The sequence below is a fragment of the Stegostoma tigrinum genome, chromosome 1 (genome assembly GCF_030684315.1).
Source record: "Stegostoma tigrinum isolate sSteTig4 chromosome 1, sSteTig4.hap1, whole genome shotgun sequence".
Classification (NCBI taxonomy): domain Eukaryota; kingdom Metazoa; phylum Chordata; class Chondrichthyes; order Orectolobiformes; family Stegostomatidae; genus Stegostoma; species Stegostoma tigrinum.
In genome coordinates, this window is record NC_081354.1 from 71816745 (window position 1) to 71835506 (window position 18762).

General features: G+C 39.6%; 1 protein-coding gene across 1 annotated transcript in view; it reads right to left on the minus strand.

The window, feature by feature from the left end:
- antxr2a (ANTXR cell adhesion molecule 2a) overlaps nucleotides 1–18762 on the minus strand; it is a 221671-nt gene that overhangs the window by 87851 nt on the left and 115058 nt on the right. The window contains exons 12-16 of the mRNA XM_048540764.2: nucleotides 18656–18751; nucleotides 12671–12712; nucleotides 10956–11051; nucleotides 8068–8235; nucleotides 7086–7166 (exon numbers count right to left, since the gene is read on the minus strand). Of these exons, the coding sequence (XP_048396721.1) occupies nucleotides 7086–7166; nucleotides 8068–8235; nucleotides 10956–11051; nucleotides 12671–12712; nucleotides 18656–18751 (483 nt within the window). The remainder of the gene's footprint in view (nucleotides 1–7085; nucleotides 7167–8067; nucleotides 8236–10955; nucleotides 11052–12670; nucleotides 12713–18655; nucleotides 18752–18762) is intronic.

Below are 18762 nucleotides of genomic sequence, written 5' to 3' on the forward strand. Positions count from 1 at the left end.
CTGTTGCCAATATGATATGAAAAGGTATATTACAGTTCTTATATGGCTTACTAGTTAAATGTAATATAATATTTTCCTATTAATATTGACCTTAGTCTGCACTCTTACGACACTTGCTTTTGTACTTCCAATAATGTTGTGGCATAAATGACTCTTAACAGAAAACACTATAAGTCTGGTGAGCAGATATTCCACACACATATGCAGCAATGTAAGGCTCAAACCGATTTTCATTATGAAAAGAAGGGAGAAAATTCACTAAATTGTAACTGGGATGATCTTGTGCAAAATACCAGCAATTTGTAAGCATTATTGTTATGAATGTGACCAATACGAATAGAATCTATTTTGAACAATTATTCTCTGGACTGATAGAACTGGATGGCCCAAAATAATCATCAGGTTGATAAATTATTTTAAAAATAAAAATAAAATTAAGAATATGATTAAATTTGAAAACACTGGGCTTTGCATAGTGCTTTTGACAACAGTCACTCTGTGTCACCACGATACCAGAAAAAAACCTGCATCGCTAAACAGAAATAATACCCAGCATGCTGCAAAGCATCACACTGTCACAGGGATCACAAGCAGGAATTTTAAATTTAGGACAAACGCTAATATTTACTGTCACAGGAAAGGTCCAATACTGTTTGTATAGGTTGGATGTTTGAAGTCGAAAGACTATGTCACAGTAAATATTTTTGACTGTTAAGCTTTGTGACAGATAAAATGGCCTTTTTTAAAGAAAAAACCGCGCCATGTACTACTTTGAAAAGGAAATAGAAAAGATTATGTTATTGGTTGGTTTGCCGAGCTGACTAGTTTTCATGCAAACATTTCATTCCTCTTCCAGGTGACATAATCAGAGCTGTGTAGCCTCCAGTGAAGCACTGTTATGTTGGAATAGATCCAATCTACATACCACTACGGTACAAAACCAGAAATAAGATTGCCACCATGACAGACTGGGCCACATAAATTCAGGGTTAGACAGATTAACAGTGCTTCAAAGGAGGCTACACAGCAGGGATGATGTCATCTAGAAGGGAGACCGAATGTGTGCATGAAAACCAGTCAGCTCGGCGAACCAATCAATAACTCCAACTGCAACCCAAACTTTGGATCTTTGTTAAAACATTGAAGATTATTTATGTTAGGAAGGTGCAGTCACTGAAGGACATTATCTTTGGTATTCAATATACGTGTCAGTTCATTTATTCTTTTCCTTTAATATTAAAAACCTAAAACAAATGAAGAGGTAGACCAATATTTCTTCTTCCTGTGCTATTGACAAATCTTTCCCTAAAATTCAAGCATGTCAGCTCCTTATTACCAATGCTCAAACAAGGAGTAATCAGAATTTGTCGATGTTTCTAGTTTACCAGAATTATCAGACTGCTTGACATATATCCAAGTACTGGATGAGTAGAAATTCCTTCTAATTAAAGATTGAGAACACTGAAGCTTCTGTTTGTAGTCTCCACTCCAACCTCACCCATTTACCTGGAAACAATTGGAAACTAAACCAGTCTGTTGCAACAAAAACAGAAATGACTGGAGAAACTCAACAGGTCTGGGAGCATCTGTGGAAAGAAAGCAGCGACGCTTTTTCAGAACAGGACTCGAAACGTTAACTCTGCTTTCTCTCTACAAAAGCTGCCAGGCTTATTGAGTTTCACCGGAGATTTTGGTTTTTTTATTTTAAATTTCCAGCATCTGTAGTTCTTTGGTCAATGGATGTGGAGTTGGAAAAGCACAGTAGGTCAGACAGCCTATGTCCCAAGTTGCACTAGGTACAGTTTCTCTATCAACTCTGAGCTCTCTGACTCACAGTAGCTCCCAGGCAAGCATTGCCATGATTTTAACATTCTCATCCTTGTTTTCAAATTCTTTCATGGCCTAGTCCCACCCAATCTCTGTAAACTCCTCTAGCCCCATTATCTCTCAAGATATCTACACCCTCTAGTTTTGGCCTCTTGAGTATTTGTGATTTTTTTTCTGCACCAATGGCTGACTGCCTTCAGTTTACAATCCCTTACCTCCGAAATTCCCTCCCTACACCTCTCAAGCTCTCTAGTTCACTTTGCTACTTGAAAATGCTCCTTAAAACAGATCTCAAGCTTTTGGACATCTCACCAGATGTGGCCTGGTGCCACGATATTTTGTTTTATAATGTTTCCAAGAAGTAGCTCGGGATATTTTATGAGGTTAGATGCTATTTAAGTAAGAGTTGTTTTGAGGGTTCCAGACAGAAAGGAATTGCTCAATGGAATTTTCCATTTCCCAGTCAATCCCTTCGGAGCCTGTTACAATGGGGATTCTACACTGACATGATAGTATTTAATTTAATCTATTTCACTCATTTTACTCATCTGAACATAAATAAATGACAGAACTTCCATTTATATAAATGGAAAGTTTAGATAATTTCAAACTGCAAATGTCAGAAGTAAAATACGCTGCGATATCAGATCGGAATACAGACTCTAAGCTTGTCTTGCCAGGATAAATCCAGTAATAAATGGATTTTTAAAAAATTGTTATAAACAGTCTGTGACAGAAATCCATAACTAAAAGCACTCTACACTTGACCAGTAAGTATTTTCTGACATGGTTCAGTATGTATATTTGTTGAACACATGTTACAGTAAACATGAGCAATTATCCAATGTAGGAGCAAATTACTGCAGATGCTGGAATCAGTACTGAAAACAAAAATGCTGGAAATGACAGCGGGTCAGACTGCATCCGCCGAGAGAGAGAGCAGGCTAACGTTTCGCGTCTGTATGACTCTTCATCAGAGCTGACGTGAAGTGTGGAGGGGGCAACATTTATGCAGTACCAGTGAGGCGGAGTGGGGAGAGTGCAGATTAAGTGTTTGGAATGCGAGAAGGGTAGAACAATAGCACGCCCAACTGCCAGACTGGGAATAACAATCCCACTGGAGCGGGGAGAGAGGACATGGTGACAGAGAAAGCAACCTAAAAGAAAGCGAAGGAATGGAAGTGGGTTCATAATCTGAAGGCGCCAAAAATCAATATTGTGCCCAGAAGATTGTAAACTTCCTCGTCTGAATATGAGATGTTGCTCCTCCGGATTGCGCTATGATTTGCTACGGCATTGCAGCATGCCGAGGACAGACAAGTGGGCGTGCGAGCAGGATGCTGTGTTAAAATGACCAGCTACGGGAAAGTTAGGGTCATGCTTGTGTATGGACTGAAAGTGTTCGGCAAAGCAGTCACCCAGCCTGCATTTGGTTTCTCCAACGTAGACTATGCCAGGTTGGGTGCAGTCAATGCAACAGAGCAGATTGGAGAAGAGACAGGTGAAATGGTGCTTCACCTGGGAAGACCATTCAGACCCTTGGATGGTGAGCAGGGAGGAGGTGAAGGGGCAGGTGTTGCACCTTCTGCAGCTACATGGGAAGGTGCAATGGGAAGGGGGAAATGGTGCTGTTGATCATCGAAAAATGGACTAGGGTGGCTTGGAGGGTAACATCCATTTAGAATGCAGACAGGGGAATAAGCAGAAGATGTGTTTGATGGTAGCCTTCCACACTTCACATCAGCTCTGATGAAGAGTCGTCTAAGCTCGAAATGTTAGCTTGCTCTCTCTCCGCGGATGCTGTCTCACCCGCTGTGATTCCCACCATTTTGTTTTCAGCATTGTTTGTAATAAATTAGGTGAGTTTCTTTTATTAAATATGAATGACAAACAAGGACAATTATCTTACAAGTAAAGTGACTGCGTTGACATTGTCCAAGACTTGCCATACCTCCATCAGCACTGACAATATTACATTGGAGGCTACACACAAACATAAGACCCTTGAATTCTTCAAGTCTCTTCAGCCATTCAGTGATATCAAGCTTGATCTGATTATTCCACATTGTCATTGTTATGGACCAGGCCAAAGCCCCTCAAAATATATTAAGAAGATAGCCCAGACCCTAATATTTTCTTATATTAAAGGTAAGTGTAAGGTGTTCTGTTCCAGACACAATTTGATTGGTCGAGCTGGTAAACAGGCTTGAAACAAAACACTCTTTATTCAGAGACCGTAATTAAAATACAGACAAAGTAAAAATAACAGAAAAGAACTGACTTAACTGTAACTCTATTGAAATGCTTAATAAAATTATATATGTATATATAAAAACAACTACTAATTAACTGTTCCAGTATGGTAACATCCCATAAACATGGCAAAGGCAAATTAAGTAAAATAGATAGTCTCACATGCAATTCTAACAGCAGGAAGAGCGATTATTTGCTGCAATGCTTACAAAACTCTTTATGATTCATGTATGAGGATGCCCAGATCTATCTGCATCTCACAGCTCTGCAATCTCTTACCATTCAAATAATAGGCTTCTTCTTTTTTATTCCTGCAGCCAGAATGGACAATTTCACAACCACATTACACTTCTCTTACCAGATCTTTGCCCTATCTATATCATTGTAAAACCTCCATATATCCTCTTCAAACTTTACATTCAGATCTATCTTTCTACCATCTGTAAATCTAGCAACCATACCTCTGTCCCTTCCTCCAAGTCACTTCTATAAATTGTAAACTGAGCCTTGTGGCACTACAGTCATTACAATTCACCAACAAGAAAAGGAGCCATGTAAGCCTACTTTCTACTTCCTGTTGGCCAGCCAATCTTCGATACATGCCAATATGCTATCCTCGACACCATAATTTTTATGTTTCACAGTAAACTTTCATATGCCTTCTTATCAAATGCCTTCTGGAAATCAAAGTAGAGTACATCCACATGACTTATGCTATCTACTCAAAGAACTCCAATAATTGATCAAACATGATTGCCCTTTCACTCTGCCTGATTACCTTGAACTTGTCTAAGTGCCCTGCTATAACCTCTTCAATAACAGATTCTGAAATGTTCCCTGTGCCTGATGTTAAGCTAAGTGATCTGCAGTTTCTAATTGTGTCTTCCTCCCTTTTTGAATAAGTGAGCTACATTTGCTACAAGTCCAGTGGGATCTTCCCTGAATCAAAATTGTTTTGGAAATTAAAAGGAAAGCATCAACTATCACAAGCCACTGCTTTTAAGACCATATAATGAGGTCCACCAGGACCTGGGCATGTGTTAGCCTGTGCCTCCAACAATTTACTCACTGCCATTTCTCCAGTGATTGAGGTTTCCCTGCTTTCCTCCCACCTTTCCATTTCTTGATTTATTACTGTTTCTAGAATGTTAACTGTATCCTCTCCAATGAAAACCGATGTAAACTACCTGTTAAAATCTTCTGACAGATCTTTATGTTTCATTATTTATTCTCCACGCTCACTTTCCATCAGACTAATGCACACATTTTTTCTTTAATTATTTCTTCAAGCTCACAGTTATCGGTCTTCATATTTCTGACCAACGTTCTCTCTTACCCTAATTATTCCATCCTTGTAAACTTCCAGTCATTCTATGTTATTTGTTCTATTCTGTCCATATTTCTGTCCTGCTACCTGCCTTTGTACAATTATAATGTGTTTTTGTCTCTTTTAGCTTGATGCTATCTTTAACAATTCTAGTTATCCAAGTATACTGGATCCACCCCTTGGAATTTTTCTTGCTCATTCAATATATTTTGAAATATACCCCTAAGTGCTTATCATTGCATTTCCATTGACTTACACTTTATACTAATTTACCAATGAATTTCATGGCTGATAAATGTATCCCTACTTGCCCAACACTGTGTTGAAGGAACGTAGCTAAAATACCAGCAGGTGATAACTGCGCAGTTTGCCTTGACATTAAACCCCATAAGATTCACCCTGATTTCCACACATTTAGTTGGAGCTCCACAAACTGCAATAAAATTATTTCTCAATTCTGGACAGCCATGAATAGCTTGAAATGGCTTCAACTAACAGAATTTTCAGAAAAAAAAACCCTCAAAAGTTGTTCAATTGACTTATTTACATCGTCTATTCACACAGCTTTGGAAGACAAGCATCAATTAAAATATCGATACTTAAAATGGGATTTCAAACAACCTACTTACGGCAAAATGATTTGAATGAGCAGGAGAAATCTGAAATAATTCACTGTTCTGCCATTAGTGTATAATTATAAATACGTTCTAAACACGCCTTATCATCCACTCTTCCTTACATAACAGCAAAAATATTTCAAGGCATCTGCAACACAAAGGAGCTGTTAGGAACACTGCAATAGGAGTAGGCCACTTAAATCCTTGAACCTGTTCCACCATTCCACCATTAATTATAACATTTGCAACATGGCTTTCCTATGGATTGCAATTTATGGAAGTAAAGTTCCAAACTTCTACTAGCCAGGTGAAAAAAGAAGCTTTTCCTTACTTCAGTCATGAAAGGTTTGACACAAAGCTGTGGATGACTCCCCTGATCCTAAATGCTTTGACAGCCAGTAGCAGTTTCTCCCAAACAACCCTATCAGCCCCACATTATATGTTGAAACCTTCAATTCATTTAAAATTTCTGAATTCAAATTCACAACTTAACCCTTAGAGCACCAGTAGCATTCTTGGGAATCTATACTGCAATTCCTCTGAAGGTAGTGTTTTGTTCTGAAGTAAAAACAGATATTGCTGGAGATTCAGCAGGACTGGCAGCATTTGTGGAGACAAAGCAGAGTTAACATTTTGGGTCCACTGACCCTTCATCAGAATGTTATTCTAAAGATTTGACAGCCAAAACTGTTTACACTAGGGCAGGAACATTCTTACTAGGATTTTGCATCATTGATGAATGACTTCTACCTTCTTGCCCTCTACAGATAAAAGCTGGCAATAGTCTTTTATTTAATGTACCTGTTAGTGGCATGTTAATGACATGTACCTGGAACCCCAAGTCCCTTTGAACCTTCACTGTTTCTCCCTTTGCTTCATGTAGAAAGGATACAGTTCTTTCTGTTTTAGTGCAAAGGGATGAAATCACTGCTGCCCACATTTAAATCCCTTGGCCATGGTTCATTAACCACAGTCTTGCGCACTCACTGAACTAAAGTTTGCACATTCTTTTAAAATGAAACGCCTTCAGCCATCAACCTCATAAATGTTTTAAACAATACCTCATCACCAGTCTGGGGTCGCATCAGAGAAACTCGATGATACTGTCTCCGCAACAGTGCCCACAGTGCATCAAGCCTGCCCTATAATTAAAAGAAAAGCCATTTAAGTTCAGATGATCTTTTCTGCTGTAAAACAGAAGTTAGGAGCCAATGATACCCTGTATAAAAAGTATGGAGGGGCAGGCTATAGAGAAGTCAACTGCCCCACAGTGATTGGCTAAGGACTGACTGAAGGTGGCAATTCAAACACACCCTGCCCCAGGAAAGAAAGTCCCCTTCAAAGAGATGTCACCAAATCGGATTGCAGGTAGCTGTTTAACCCTTCCAGAGATGTGAGACTTTGGATTTGGCTTTGAGTTAGGCCCATAGGGGTTGAGAAGCCAAATGAAAGCCAGGAAACCCTGGAGTGCAGGTTCTATGAGAAGTTTGAATGGGTTAGTTAAGGAAGAACGCCCTCACCCATTTGCATAGCCGACACGAGCTTGCAAACAGAAATGTGTTTGGAGACAGCCACTCCTGCTGCCACTTGCTGGGTGGATGAGGCCCTCGAGTTGGAACTAATTACCCACTGGCCCACTGGCAACTTAGAATACCAATGCCACCCTTGCCGCTGGAATAAATGTGGCGTGGACAATCCTAAGCCTGCTCGGACACCCACCCCAGCTTTCAAACACCACCTGGTTCCAATTTGTTCTCATATTCCTTTCCCTTCTACTGATGCAGGTGATGAATCATATCAAGTAAACTGGTTCTCAGTTTTTTTTGTCGTTCTTACTCACCTTTTTGTCTTGTCTTTCTTTTCATAAAGCAATACTAACAGACCACTGACATTTCTTAACATATAATCAAGATTGATGTCGATACACCTCCAGCACTTGGCTGTTGAATCTTTAACCAGTTTCATATGTTCCATGATGGCGCTGCTGAAGCGCAATGTTTTCTTACTGAATGGAGTAGATCTCTGTTGATAGTGATAAATTACCTTAATTGGATCATACCACTGTGGTGTTGGAGGGTGATTAGAAGGTGGAGATTTAGGCTGTCTTGGAGTAAGAGGCTCCTCTTCTACTTCTGGAAGTTTTACAACAGCATTTTTAGCCTTTTCTAGTCTTGCTCCTTCATCAGTGGATCCTTTGTCCCCCCACCGGACCTTGCAGAAAAAAAACAATGTTGTTTGAGGAATTGAACACAGACGTGGTCATGAGCTCATAACAGTTACTATTCAAATGTTGATGCACAATATTCGCAAACTATTGACTTAAAATAACTGCTACTGCTAAGTTGTCAACACTTCAAAAACTGTTTATCATTGTTCAAAATTACAGCTGCATTGAGGGGCATAGCGTTCTACAATTCAAGCTGACATGTGCACATTAATGTTACACTCTATATTGACGGAAGTAGAACCAAAAGGAAGAATTGAGAGATAGCAGTGATACATGTAACCTAGACCAGCATTTTAATTATCAAATCTTACACCAAATGAAAAGAAACAGTTATAGGAACATATCTAACAGACTGGGAATACTAAGAAAGGAGCATCTATCTATAGGTCCCATAGAGTCCTGTAGTTTGTTGCCATTTAACTCAGAAGGTGCTTTATAGAAACTGAAAGAACTGCAGATGCTGTAAATCAGGAACAAAAACAATTTTTTTGGAAAAGCTCAGCATGTCTGAGGAAGGGTCACCGAACCTGAAACATTAACTTTGATTTTTTCTTCACAGATGCTGCCAGGTCTGCTGACCTTATCCAGCAAATTTGTTTTTGTTCCTAATAAGTTGCTTTACCTGCCTTCCTTTTCCAAGCCCACACTCTCTACATTGTATTCCGTGTGACAAAGTTTTATTCATCCACAAGCTATCTATATCTGTTCATGCATTCTTTATATCGTTTTCTCTTTAATTTGTTACAGTCTTTTATTTCTTTAGTTTGTTATGGATGGTGCAAACTTCTCACTGAGTCTTTCCACCTTAATGGAATCTTTTCTCAGAGCTGTGAAACATTTCCTTAATTTCCTGCCACATCCTCTACTGTCCCATTTTAACATATTCTTGCAAACAATTTATCCAACTCAGCTGTTAAGACACTAATCCTGCTCCCACACTTTTCACCCTCAACTGAATGTGAAACTACATATGTTATGATCACTGTTGCCTAGGTACTCTTTTCTTATGAGATCATTAATTAACCTGTTTCAATGCATCATATCAAAGAAAGACACCAATTTCCTTGTTCCTGCTTCTCCAGAACACAGAAAGGAAATTATGTCCAAATATACCCTCAAATTGATGTATCAAGCCAAAATAATTAATGGCAAGGTTTTTTCTCTTTGCTACCTTAAGCATGCCACGGATTGTTTAACTTGATATCAAGACTAATCAAGATGTTCTCAAAGATCGCAAGAATTGGAAACACCCAAAACCAGGGGTCAAAGACTAATGATTCAGTAGGCCACTTAGCACTAAAATGAGAAGAAATTTCTTCACCCAGAGAGTGGTAAGCCTATAGATTTTTCTGCTACAGAAAGCAGTTGAGGCCAAAATATTGAGTGTTTTCATGAAGAGTCAGATATAGTTCTCAGGTTAAAAGAGGAACAAGGTAGTCAGTTGGATGATCAGTCATGATTATAATGAATTATGGAACAGGTTTGAAGGGCCTACTCCTGCCCCTATTTTCTGTGTTTCTATGTTTGGCACCTAGTTATGAGAAAAATATTATGTACAAAAATCAAAAAAATGTACTTTTTTCTGTCAAAATACAAGAGGATGCATTTAAAAAATTATTAAATAACACCATTTGAGCTGAACCATGTTTTTTATTCAAACAAATTTTTGATAACAGTTTATTGTACATTTTCACGACTGCTGCATTGTTCCCTAAAAGCTAAGAAGTTGATTTCCACTTATAAATTTGTAACTTTCATTCTTAAGTGGCACTGCGCGAATTCAATTGTCAAATTTAAATTTGAGCTAGACAAATTCTAATAATTAAGGGTATCAAGGGTTATGGACCCAAGGCTGGTATATGGAGGTAGGCCATAAATCAGCTGTGATTCTACAGCATGGTGGAAAAGGATTGAGGGCCTACTCCTGTTCCTATGTTTATTTGAGAGCCACAGGTCCAAACTCTTATTATTTTTCTTACAAGAATGCAAGGTTTATCATAAGACATGTCACAGATTACTTAAAGATTTTCTTTAATCAATTTGTCAGAAATGCTTTACATGCCTCTGGAGTTGAGGAGACTTGAACCCAAGCCATCTGGCTGAGAGATAAGGACAAAACCACCGCACCACCCTCTCAGATTATACACTGCACCTAAATATGATATTTTCTGAAAATAACCTATTGGGCATGTTGATCTTGGTTTTCCAATCATATTTTGGTATTATCAGAAAAGATAAGTCCACTGAGCACACGTTATTAGATGTTTTTGTTGTTTCCTGAGTGTTTATAATTTCACCTTACCTGAAAGCAGAGAAAAGGGACATATACCTCTAATTCAGATGAAGTGGTATAGTATTGAGAAAACAATTTTAAACACTGGATCCCAAAACTAATAACTAAGACAAATACCACAGGCTCTTAACATTCACAACATATTTCCAGGATATGTCGTCAATTGTGTTTCGTATAGTCTACATTTCATTACTTTCCTCACCTATCCTATTAAGATGTAAAGTATTAAGGTTTTGGGGATTTGAGGGATTCTGAATGTCAGATGCTTCAGTCCAATGTCTCCATGTGCCGAGGCCATCCCTGGGAATTCGACCTCACTAATAGCAATTTAACCATTCAACAAGAGGCAAGTCTAATATTTTCAACTCAACCAAACAGTAACAATGATGGGAAATAAATTTCATAACACACCTCCATTCTTTTAATGCCACCAACACCTCTACCGCCATAGTATGAAGCATCAACAGTTGGCCACTTCTTCTTTGGCACTGGTTCTGGGACAGGTTCCTATATATTAATACAACAAAATGTTCTTAATTTGCAAAGTAAGAGTGTATTTAAATCTATCAACATGTTTCTTCAGCTTTACTATATATAAACACAGTTTCCCTTTGTGATTGTATGAGAAGGTACAGCAAGTGAGAAAGTATAGGAGTAATGGGAAGGAACAGTCCATGTGGAATACTGACAGAGGAGGGGAGGGGGAAATGGGTTTGATGATGGTGTCTGGCTGCGAGTGGCAGAAATGATGGGCTGAATGATTCTCTCTGAATGAGGAGACTGGTGTGGTGGAAAGTGAGGACAAGGGGAATCCTCTTTTTTTTGGTTCTGCGAGGGAGGGCAAGCATTCAGCACAAAATTTCAGGAAATGGGTCAGACGTAGTGAGAGTCTTATCAACCTGAGCAGGGGAAACTTTGGCTGAGGAAAAAGGCAGGGATGTCAGTGGCACCACAGTGTAAGGTGACATCATCAGAGCTGATATGATGGAAATGGAGAAAGAGGGAGAATGGAATGGAGTTTTTATTTTTAAAAAATGGTGTGAGGAGATGTAGTTGATGTAACTGTAAAATACCATACATTTTAATGAAACTGTAGCTGAACCACAGGTAGGGCTGAAGAAAATGAATGTAAGCAGAATTTTGGTAATGGAGAAATTCGAGGAACTAAACAGGGACAAATCGCAGAACAGGGAGTAGGCAAGAACGGTACAGATGCTCTAACTATTATTTTCTGAAGTTCATCCTAATCAGGAATGAGTAATTTAGATTAGGAAATTGAACAAGTAATTTCACAATTGAAGAAAAGTAACAGTAAAACAAGGACGTTAACCTAACATCTGCTGTCACGTCACAGAAAGGAGAGAGAGGGAGAGAGTTAGAGACAGAGAGACAGAAATGGTTGGGAAGTATAGCTGGGTATCTTCAGCATACATATGAAAATGATGTTGCCGAGGGGCTGCATGTGGATGTGAAATCAAGAACTGGTCCTTCAGGGACACCAGAGAGAACAGAGCCAGATGAGAGTGGTCCTACCCAGCTGGACGGCAGGCACTGGATAAAGATGCTACATTCCTGTTTCAAAAGGGTGCAGACTGATCCATATGGATGAAGAACATGAGTTTTATTCTGTTTTGTCACGGACATATAGCAAGACATTTGTGACTTTAACAAAAACAGTTTTGGCACTATGGTAGGGTCAGAAACCTGGTTGCAGGACGACAAATATATACTTACAGGAAAGATGGGTATGGATTTTGGATGTGGTAACACTTGCACGTATTTTCAAGCAGAAAGGGAAGTTGGAGATTGGGTATTAGTTTGCAAACACAATGTGGCACAGGGATGGTTTATTGAGGAGAGGCGTGATGATGGCACATTTACATAAGATATAGACATCTCACTCAATTTCACTGAATGACAGAAAGAAATCAAATAGATCCTATGTTCTTAAGTTTGATATTATAATACTCTAACACCTTTCTGCTTTGCACTTTGTACATACGAGGCTAGCCAATAAGAGTTATAAGAAAACATTCAGACCATAAGACTATAAATCAATGCTACTCCTTTCGTGTTTGCGTTATTCATCATTAATAACACTTTAACACAATGCAACATTCACGTACCTCCTTTGGAGGGGGTGGAGGAGGGGGAGGATCTTTTATGACCTGAAACCAAATAAAAAACAAAAATTATTTATGTAACAGCAAAGACATAAATTAAGAATTCCACTTCTACAATTTGTTCCCAACTGCTGTGCCTTTTCCTTTCCACCTATTCGTATATCCTCAGAGAGCTAACTGCTGCGTATTCTCCTGTAACTAATAATTAAAGCCTTTGTGCAAGTTAGTACCGAGTTGCTCTTCTCAAATCAACGAACCCTATTAGCAGACTCACTTCAATGCATCGATTTATGTGAAAATTAATTGAACAAGTGTTACTACTTCAGAAGGATCCTGATCATGAGAACTTCAGATGTTCATTTGTGAGTGTCAGTTGGACTGCGGATAACTGCTGTGTAACAATAATGGTGTTTGAACATATGGAATATGTTTTAGGAACCAGGACTTAGATTACATACCAGCCACAAGGACTATTGTGCCCCTCAAGTTGCAGGCCTACAAACTTGAAACCTACTAACTTGCATAATTAAGCCAAATAAGCTTTTCTGGAAAGGTATAAAGCACACCTGCAATGCCTATGAATAAAAGTTTTAAATGCTTCTCTGCTGAGTTGCTGTCCCCTTTCAAAGGCATTAGTTTCACCCCTTTTCTAAAATGCACCCTCTATGTTAGTCATATGCTTCATCTCCAATGCTCTTTCCCCCTTTAGAGACCATTGTCACCTCCAAAGTCCATGCTCAACCATGGTCCTCTGGAGCCGAGGTGACTTTCACTTCCACTTCCACTTCCACACTCACCAAGCTTGGAACTGCAAATGTTCTGCTACCCAAAGGCAATATAGCATAGTCACTGCTTTCATTATGGCTCTAGCTTCATCCCTTCCTAAACTGTCTGGAGCCTTTAATATATCTGACCACTATCACCTTTTAATGCCACTTCTTTCAGGAACCTTTGCTTGATTCCACTATTACAGATACAATCTTGGTCAATGAATCTCCAGCAACCACTTATTTTCATGTGAAACCTAAAAACACCAAATTCCACCTCTTCACAAATTCTCTTCACTCTTCTTTCTGTTCTGGTGTCCATTAACTTCTTCAAGTGAAACCAAAATCATTGTCTTCAGCCCAATCCATAAGCTGAAAAGAAAACTGACAAATTCCCCGGCCCTGCTGATTTCCATCAGGGGTTTCCAACCTCTTCTTCATGATGGGGTCGAAAGCTTCCCCTCCTTTGAGACTGCATCACACAGTGAAGCTGAGGCCCAGTTCATGACTTTCCCTGATTTTGTCCTGTTCATCCCTTAGTCCATCTTTCCTAGCCTGGTCTGGGACAGCTGTCAGAACTCAACCCCCACAACCCCAGCACTGTAGGTAGCCTGGGCTACAGCATCAGCCATTTCACCATCCTCCACTTGCATTTCCACTGTTTACAACCAGCTTCCATCAACTGGAACAAATCACAATGAAGGAAAGGGCTTTACATAAAATAATTACATTTTAATGCAGTATTTAAACATATAAGAAAATAAACGGTGGTACATAACATATGGTGTGGGAAAATATGAATTTATTCTCTTTAAAAAAGGCTAATTAGGAAAATTGAACACATTCAATAATTGAAATGATTAAATGTTGTTTATATGAATTTGGGTTTCTTTGTTCAAAGACATACAAAATGTTATCACAACAGTTATACCAAGCAATTATGAAAGCAAATATTATATTATATATGTGGTTCATTCCTAACTGCCTTCTGGGCAATTAGGGGTGAGCAATAAATGCTGTCCTAACCAATGATGTGCTCATCACAGCAATGGTTAAAACATCGGAAAAAAGCCTGTTAGATCAATATGTGAAGTACTGTGTACAGTTCTCGCTCATTGGGAGGATTAGAACAGATTACTGGTTTTGAGGATAGGTTGCAGAGATTTTTTTTAAAGTCACCCTTGTGATGTGGTGTTGCTGGCCAGGCAGCATTTATTACCCATCCCTTATTGCCCAGAGGGCAGTTTAAGAGTCAACCACATTGTTGTGGGTCTGGAGTCACATGTCGGCCAGACCAGATGAGGATGGCAGTTTCCTTCCCTAAAGGACATTAGGATTGTTGTCCTTGAACTGGAGAAACTAAGAGGACATTTGATAGAAGTTTTCAAAATCACTACTGGTCTGGGCCAAACTGACAGAGAGAAATTGTTCCCATTCATTAGAGAACAAAAAGGCTCAAACTACAAGTGAATTGCAAAGGTAGATATTTGATCTCGGGAAAATTCTTTCCTCAGAACGAGTAGCTTGGGTCTGAAGTGTACTGCTTGGAAAGGGTAATGGAGGCAGGCTCAAGTGGAAGCCCATTTGAGATTATTTGAATAGAAATAAGATGCAAGATACAGGGAAAAGGCAGGAGGATGGCACTAAATTAAAATGCTCATTTGGAGAGCCATAAAAAAAGCACCACGAGTTAAATGGGCACTTTCTGTGACTCTGTGATCCTGTCAATACCTCAGAAACCACTTTGCAGCAAGTTGTTTTTGAACCTGACTGTTCAATGTGACAGCGATTATAATCGTCACCTCTAAAGATACGATAAGTTTCACTCCACATGTCGTGTTCTGTGCTCTGATATACAGGAAGCTCTGTTGCCCTGAAGCTTTGATTAAAAAAAACTCACTGCCGTGAATCCACTTGAGTACAAACTAAACCTAAAAAAGAAGTGCATAAAGCTTTTACTCTTCACTTGAATACTATTACCCTGGGAGGTAAGTCTTGCATTAAATACAAATTTCTGGCCAAAATACGACCACAGAGCTGAACCTTCTCTCCACGGCTAGGAAAAACAATTCAGGCGATTCCCGGATCCTGAGGCCATCCCATGGTGAATCAGTCACTCTTTAGGATTTTCATGAAGGTGCATCCTTTGTTGACACAGTGGCAGGATTTTTGTCCATTAAGTGTGGCAGGCAGATTCCTAAATGAGGACCAATCAGAAACCTTCTAACTTGACAGGCCCCGGCAGACTGCTTCAGAGGGCAATCACAAGCCTCGTTGGACAACTGACAACCCACCTTCCCTGGTTAACCTGCCTCTCCATGTGTCAGAAATTCCCAAGCAATCTCCTTTCAAAAAGATTACCACGATTCCTAATGAGCTGAATTGGCTCTCCATCCCACAGTTCAGCCTCACTAGCCTGAAGCCACCATGTCAAATATTGCTTGTGCTTGGAATAGGCTTGAGTAACCAGCACATTGGTATTTTTGGTCCATTTCCAACATCGATGGGGCCAGAAAATTCTCTATTGAATGGTTACAGTACACAAGGAGGCCATTCAACCTGTTGAGTCCGCGCTGGCTCTCTGCGAGAGTTATTTGATTATCCCAACCATCTGAACGGAGTCAAGAGCCTTCTAGATGTCCATACATGCAGATCAACTATATTCCGTTATCAGCAGAGTTTCTTCATAAGACTACAAGTTAATTTCAATACAGGGATAATGGGAACTGCAGATGCTGGAGAATCCAAGATAATAAAGTGTGAAGCTGGATGAACACAGCAGGCCAAGCAGCATCTCAGGAGCACAAAGCTCTCTGATGAAGGATCCAGGTCCGAAACGTCAGCTTTTGTGCTCCTGAGATGCTGCTTGGCCTGCTGTGTTCATCCAGCTTCACACTTTATTATCTTAATTTCAGTACAGGATTTGCTTTAACAAATCCTTGCTAGCTTTTCTGAATTAGCCTACCCTTATCCAATACTTGCATTCCACTCATTTGTTTTTTTCATTTGTATTTACAACCTGACATCTGTCACACACATCCTTTTTTCTGTTTCACCTTGCTCTTTATCTCAGTATAGAGAGATCTCTGTGCCTGTTTGCTCTGCCTTTCACCCCTGTAGGAATTAACTGGAGTGCAGCCAGTCACCACACCTTAAAAGGCACAGTCTTGCAAGCTAATCTTTCATTCAAATTTACCCAGAATAGATTCTTGCTCAAACCACCAAAATTGGCTCACCTTAATTTTCTTTTAAACTCTAGATTGATCCTAGTCCATTTCTGTGGCCAACCTAAATCTATGATGACACTCGTGGCACTATGTTCACCAAATAATCCTTTAGATACTTTATCTACTTGAATGCCTAGACCCAGATTGAGCAACGTCGCTGTCCTTATCAGGCAATAAATGTGCGTGTCAAAAAATTCTCCTGAATGGACTTCAGAAAGTCTTCTTATTCTCTACCATCATTATTTTCCTGGGCTGTATTAGAATGACCAAACACACCCGTTATCATGAATCTACTGTTTCTCCATCTCTTTGCAGTTACTTTGCAAATTTGTTCTTCTTTGTTTAAGCATCATTCCACCCCAAAGAACAGAAGTTTTTTTTATGAAAAGCCATCATATTATGTCATAGAAGTAGGCCATTCAACCTGTTGTGCTGATTCTTTATAAATGCTGTCTAATTACAAACCATTTACTGGACTGCTATTGGTGATTCAGCGTACTTATTAATGCTGCCATCCTCTCACTGCTTCATTAACCCTGTCACCATAGACTTCTCTTCTTTTCTTCCTCACATACTGATCTCTGAGCCCCATGAATATATCTGTATTATTCAATGATATAACAATGCAGTAAATCATTCCACTCCGCTGCTCCTTCTGCTTGCCCTTGCATTGTTTCTGTCCTTTCCAAATGCATATCCAATTCTCTTTTGAAAGTTATCGCAGAAACTGCTTCCTTCACTCCTTCAGGTATGACATTCAAACATTAAATATCATGATTAAAATTTCACAAGCTCTGGCTGATGAGTTCTTTACATTATATATTGGTAAACTAATCACCATCTAAATTCTTTTACATCTGAATAAGCGTAAAGTTGTGCACTGTCATTTTTTTCTGGTGTTTATCCTAGCAGTTCCCAAGCTCACTTCTATTCATTGCTGGTTTGAACATAAAACTATAGAATCTGAAGCAAAGTAGACCAAGGGAACTGCAGCATATTAGACAATGAATCTAACTGCAGAAGAACAATGTTCTATCAAGGATGATGTAGAAATGTGTGCTATTCAGAATTGGCTTTGGCTACAGAGATAACGGGATCTGCAGATGCTGGAGAATCCAAGGTAACAAAGTCTGGGGCTGGATGAACACAGCAGGCCAAGCAGCATCTTAGTACCTCCTTTTCTAATGAAGGGTCCAGGCCCGAAGCGGCAGCTTTTGTGCTCCTAAGATGCTGCTTGGCCTGCTGTGTTCATCCAGCCCAACACTTTGTTGTCTTGGCTTTGACTACAACTGATAAAAGTATGAAAACAGTTACACCATATGTTTTCTGAACTTTTTCAACTTTGATTCATTATTTCTATTCATTTGCGGGATAACAGCGTCACTGGCTAGGCAGCATTCATTGCCAATCCCTAATTATCCAGACGACAGTTAAAGAGTCAACAACATTGCTGTGGTCTGAAGCCACACATAGGCCAGACCAGGTAAGGATAGCATTTTCCTTCCCTGAAGAAGGAGGTTTCTCACAACATTTGACCTATCCCCTCCCTACCTCCCCACCCATACTCTCCTCTGCACCTATCTTCTCCTCTATCTATCTTCAGTCCGCCTTCTCCCCCCCTCCCTATTTATTTCAGAATCCTCTCCCCATCCCCCTTTTCTGATGAAGGGTCTAGGCCCGAAACGTCAGCTTTTGTGCTCCTGAGATGCTGCTTGGCCTGCTTTGTTCATCCAGCCCCACACTTTGTTACCTCGGATTCTCCAGCATCTGCAGTTCCCATTATCTCTCCCCAGAACATTAGCTGGGTGACTGGATTAATAATCCAGCAATAATACCACTCGCCTGTCACCTACCCCTAAATGTGTCATAGATAAAAATCCAGTGTAGATTGGACATTCAGTTTAACCTGCTTTACACTTTTGAGTACTCTTGGTGAAAGTCAAATTTGTTTTACAATTCACACACTGTCTCAAAGTGAATTTACTAATACTCACCACCATGCAGCAGAGAGGCCAGAACCACCAGAGCAATGCGAGTCCAATTAGCATAAGGATAGTGAATATGGCGATGATTACAGCTGTACCATCAGACTGAAAGAAAG